At 33.1% G+C, this 5,474-nt stretch overlaps 1 protein-coding gene across 2 annotated transcripts in view; it reads right to left on the reverse strand.

The window, feature by feature from the left end:
* The window catches only part of LOC100177933 (von Willebrand factor), a 30,811-nt gene that overhangs the window by 24,823 nt on the left and 514 nt on the right, over positions 1–5,474 (reverse strand). For both annotated transcript variants that reach the window (XM_018814512.2, XM_009862188.3), the window contains exons 3-14: positions 5,430–5,467; positions 4,984–5,061; positions 4,558–4,745; positions 4,032–4,183; positions 3,526–3,716; positions 3,229–3,308; positions 2,698–2,923; positions 2,167–2,292; positions 1,586–1,697; positions 964–1,144; positions 559–709; positions 150–352 (exon numbers count right to left, since the gene is read on the reverse strand). In XM_018814512.2, coding sequence (XP_018670057.1) covers positions 150–352; positions 559–709; positions 964–1,144; positions 1,586–1,697; positions 2,167–2,292; positions 2,698–2,923; positions 3,229–3,308; positions 3,526–3,716; positions 4,032–4,183; positions 4,558–4,745; positions 4,984–5,061; positions 5,430–5,467 — 1,726 coding nt within the window. The remainder of the gene's footprint in view (positions 1–149; positions 353–558; positions 710–963; positions 1,145–1,585; positions 1,698–2,166; positions 2,293–2,697; positions 2,924–3,228; positions 3,309–3,525; positions 3,717–4,031; positions 4,184–4,557; positions 4,746–4,983; positions 5,062–5,429; positions 5,468–5,474) is intronic.

Here is a 5,474-nt window from a genome sequence, read left to right on the forward strand (position 1 = left end):
TGATATTTTTNAAGTTTACCACCCAAACTATAATATTTTTTTACTAAAAGAGCAATTTCAAAAAATCTATCAAAAAAAAAATATTTGGAAAAAATAATTTTAAAATACGTTATGCCTGGTAGCCAAAGAAGAACAAACAAAAATCTTACCGCTGACTTCTTGGATGGTAGTTTGAAGTCATCATTTTGGAGTCCGTTATAATTTCCGCCAAGACCTCGCATTTTGTTGGAGAATTGACCCGGTACCTCAACGACAACAAAACTGAGGCCGTCGAACTGAACAGTTACTCCAGTTGCCACAAGAAACATGGTGAACCCACGTTCGCCAAAGCGCTGAATCTCCACAACCCCACCTAGTGAGAAAAAGTGTTAAGGCGTAAACTTTAAATAATTGTTTTTAATAAAAATACAAATTTTTGTAAAAAAATTAAAAAAAATTATATCATTTTTTTGTCTTAACAAAGATTAAATTTTCTGTAAAACTATAAATTTATGATTGTAATATAGTAGATTTAGACAGGTGTATTTGTTGTTCAAACCAAAATCATTAAAATCTTACTCTGTGAGTATGGGAGAGGTTGTTGTACCATTCCTTGTTCACCATGCATGTGGAATGAAAGAGTTCCATCGTGTCCAAGTAAATAATGGTTCATATGCATGTTGTTCTTCACAAACACATCAACGTCTTTGTCGAACATGTGCCGATCACCCTGAATATAAAAACATGGCATAAATCCAAAGTTGAAATTGTTTAGATTTTTAAAAGCAGATAATACTAAGCGAACAATTTAAAGACAGAAGTTTGAAGCTACCAAATTGAGACAAAAAAAATTAATTTTCTTTCTTGTCAGATTCAAAAATTAAAAAAAAATTAGGCTAAAATGTTTTTTTTTGCTAGAGAAATTCAAATAGAACAGATCGCAAAATAAAAACATTTTCAAAGCCAAATCACTTTTCCACTTACTCTTGTAGTTGTTACATACACTTGAAACATGTATTGGTCGTCTCCAGCCAAAAGAACTTGGCAGTTTTCCACTTGGGTGAAATATTTCTTATCGAAAGTCTTATAATGGTGGTGACCATAAGACCAGGCAGTTGCTGAACAAATTTCCGATGTACAAGACCAGCCAGCATTTTGGCAAGTGCTGTAAATAAAAGTTAACGTAAAAATTCAGTAAAACTGCTAAAGAAAAAATGAATTGCACTTGTTATCTTCGCATGACATGTCAACAACATTTGTTAAAATGTAGGTATCTTACTTTAATAGACATCTTTCTTGCTTAGAAGTTATGTTTTAACTTTTTAAGTGTTTTTATTATTGGCTACACATTAATGGCCACTGGTTTGGAGCAATAGCTTTAATATATGGCCTAAGGACACGCAAGTCCACAATTGTAGCAGCATCAAGCATTGAACCTGATGTCCTTTGGTTATGATCGACAATGAAATTCTGTAAATCTGACCCCTAATCTGGTGCTTATAGAGACGAAAACGTAACAGACAAAAATCAAAAGATATATACAAAAATCTCTGCAGATTTTTTTACTAAAAGACCAAACCAACATTTAAATAGTGAAAGTAATTACCAAGTATTGCAATCGACGGAACGAGTTTGACCGGCGCTGTACATCTTACCCATAAAGGAACATCCACAACGCTCTATTGTTTGGCATTGTTCGTTATGGTCCATGTATTCACCTGGTAAATGAAACAGGGTTCAAATATATATTTCACCTGGTAAATGAAATCGCGTTAATTATGCCACTCATCTGGTAAATACATCAGATTTAATTTATATAGTTCAACTGGTAAATAAAACAGATTTACTTTATATATTTTAACTGGTAAAAGAGAATGAGTTAATTTATATATTTCATTTTTATGTATCTCAGTTAAATTATCTCAGATTGAATTTTAGACCGTAGCACACTAGTCTCATGAGAAGTACGTTCCATTCAGACATATAAAATCAGTCCCGGGTGTTTGGGTAATGAGTAAAATCTGGCCTAAATTCCAGGTTCTTGCTAAGGACCTTACCCAAATATAATACATTCCTCAAGCTACAACATAAGTGCTCTAGCCCTTAGTACGACATCAGAAACTTAGCAATTTAAAAATAAATGTACAAAATATAATTAAATATACATTTAAAGATGTAAATAGTTACCTGATGGGCATTGGCATCGAGAAATGCAAGGACTAAGGTAAGCATTCATTAAGTTTGCTGAAGCACAAGTTGGGGCAAAAGATCTGCCACATTCTGTCCATTCAGAACCCCCAAAGCAGCTTCTTGCTGTAAAAAAAACATATACACCTTAGTCATGTGCTTATTACAAGTTTTTTAAGCACTTTTATTTTATAATCTAAAGTTTATTTTATCCTGATCCTGAACGAACGAATGAATGATTGTAACTTATGTTATTCTCGCATGGCCCGAAAACGACAGACATTATAACACAGGTGTTCATAAACCTCGAACGAGTTACCAAGCATGTTACTTTGTGGGTGATTGTGGGTGATTTTTTGTATACAATAGCAATCTAGTTTTTTAACATTTTCTATTACATAACATAAATCTTGTTCTTCTTAACTTTTCTTATAAAGTGGTGAAGATAAAAAAAATTAAACAGTCCCACCAACTTAGAACTGTATAAAAATGCCAGTCGTATTTCATTTAAATATCCTTTAACATACTTACCACACACTGAAGGCAACTCAGATCTGAACTCAGGAATTTCCACCCAAGAGATCGCGCACACACGTGCGTATTGGTCCGCCACGTCACACAAACAATGCTCATTTTCAAGGTAGTTGCACGAACACATTTGGACGGCACATTGATGTAAGAACATGCCAGGATTCACAACACGATTGCATTCAGAAAGAGGTCCGTTGGTAAGAAACTTGCAAGCGTCTCTGACAGTCTAAGTAAAAAGTAGCAAGTTTAATGTTTCAAATATATATTTACAAGGTTTATTTGTCGATTTGATTACAAAGCGAAGATTAAAGGATAGTTAATGCAAAGACAGGATATAGCGAAAAAAACTCGGTTGTTTAAACACAATAATGGGTTAAAACTGAAAAAATATTTAAATGAAAAAAAGAAGCGTGGCCGCTATATCTAACAGACAAACTACGAGTCATTTAAGTTTTTTTTATTATTTTTATGTAGTATTTAGACCTTGTACATAGTACTGACCAAGCCATACCAAATTACTATTTATTGTACCTTGCTTCTCGTACATTCCTCTGACACTGGGTAGTTCGCATATGTTTCACCAGCACACGTACTATCCATGAAGTTCATGACTAAAAATCAAAATTATTTGCAAAAATATTCCAATTTATCATTATAAACAACTATCATTTAAAAAAATCAGTTAACAACTAAAAATTAAAATCTAAAAAGTAGAAAATTCAAATTCAAATTCTAAAAAAACTTCTATGGTTAAAATACTAGAAAGAAAACTCTTATGGTTAAAATACTAGAAAAAGATTTTAGAGCATGTTTGTGCTCCCTACTCACAGGTGGGGTCCTCAGGAGGATTTCCATCATCTCTTCCGCACATCCCTGTCATCCCATCCTGGTAGCCATGGAGCTGGATGTATATATCTGACATCCCATCGTAATAGATCTTGATTTCACCCCCCAGCAGAGACACGTATCTCAAGTTGTTGGAAAGACCAATTTCCATGAAGTCAAGGAAAACTTCCTCGCTAAGAAGGAAATAGAAATGTTATATTTTAGTCAAATAGTTTGAAGAAAAAATGATGTAAGTTTTGTTTATGGGTAAAAACTACTTTGGTAAAAGTAAAAATTAAAATCTTGAATGCAGTGAAGACATTTTTTGTATAGTCTAAAGTATAGCTGTAGTAAATGGCCTTAACATTAGAAATGCAATAAAATTTAATGATATAATCAACACAAAGTGGGTTGTAGGTTTAAAAATTATGGTAAAATGTGTTTTAGCACTGATTATAAATTTAAAAAGCAAAAATAAGTTTGCAGTACGTCCTTTTTATAAATTTTACCTTTTTCCATAATTTGTAGAGAGTCCTTGTTCAAGGTTGGTAAGAATTGCTTCTTTACCAGGTTTAAGTTCAATGAGATGGTTCTCATGCTTGATGTGGATATCCTCAATACAATCTCCATATGTACATCCAGGGTTGCGACGAACATTGACCTAAAAAGTTGTCAATTTTTTAAACCAGTTTGGTTTTTAAAAGGTATATATATATATTTTTTTTTTACTTTTGTTTTAAAAAAAACATTGGTACACATCGCCAAAATGGCATGAAAATGTGTTCTGTATCAAACATCTCGTTTCTGCTGACGAGTTGCCACATATACAACTTTGTAGGTGATTTTTTTATACCCACAATGGTAACAGTAGCTAGTCTTGAACTCATAACCTCTTGGCTAAGTACAGGCATGGTAACCACTGTGCCACAGCGTCCAACTTATTTTAATTTTTAAGTCTTAACCTTATCGGCAGCAAAATGTTGCCAAGCAGTATGCTGGAAATAAACATTATGCCAAATAAATTATTTAACAAACCGATAACTCTGGGAGTAAGGCGTTGTCCCTCTCAAACATGGTGTACATGCATCGCCCGGTCTTCTGGAACGATTGACCGTCAAATGTGACAAGAAAAGAGAGTCCGTACCACGCACACATAGGGTATGGTAGGGGCCATTCTGTCGCCCATTCGTCGGTGGGAACGGTAAATGGTTCCGGAAAACTTTCTACAAAAATAACCTTAGGTATTAAAAGGTATTTAGCTTTTTCTAAGTGAAATAGAACATAACTTATACTAAATTCAGATGCAGTACTAAATACAAAAGTAATTAGAGCTGTATAAAAAGGTTTTATTACTTTTACCATAAACCTTACATACATACAACTCATTCACACATATATTCCTTTTATTACTTTACATTTAAAAAGCAATTTCTGAATGAAATAAAAGTTGGTCGAACTTACTGTATGCACATCTTGCATCTTTCGATCCAGGAGGACAAGCTTTCACGTCATCTATTTCCACATCCATGTCTTCAATTGCTAGAATACCATGATCATAATATAACAACGGTTATATTATAAAAACTTACTTATCCTTTGGGGTGGGGCAAAGCAACGACAGTCATAACACGACAGTTCTGTTTCATACAACCACGTGCACGCTTACAAGTTAAGATATATTTTATCATGTAAGTGATTTTATAAATATTTTTTTTATTTTTGTGTTTGACAATTTTAAACAATCCAAAATGGACTATAAAGCATAAAACTTCATTTTTTCAATCCTACAAATGTATAAAAGGAATAAATTTATTATGCTAGCAAGTAGAAGGGAATTAGTAACAAAATGTCAATTGTTCGGTAACAAATATAAAGGACTATTAAGAAAGGTAAATAACTTAAATTACCAAAACTTCCAGATCCATTTGCATCATCAAAGTAGGCACTGGAAA

This window comes from Ciona intestinalis, chromosome 12, assembly GCF_000224145.3.
Source record: "Ciona intestinalis chromosome 12, KH, whole genome shotgun sequence".
NCBI classification, from domain to species: domain Eukaryota; kingdom Metazoa; phylum Chordata; class Ascidiacea; order Phlebobranchia; family Cionidae; genus Ciona; species Ciona intestinalis.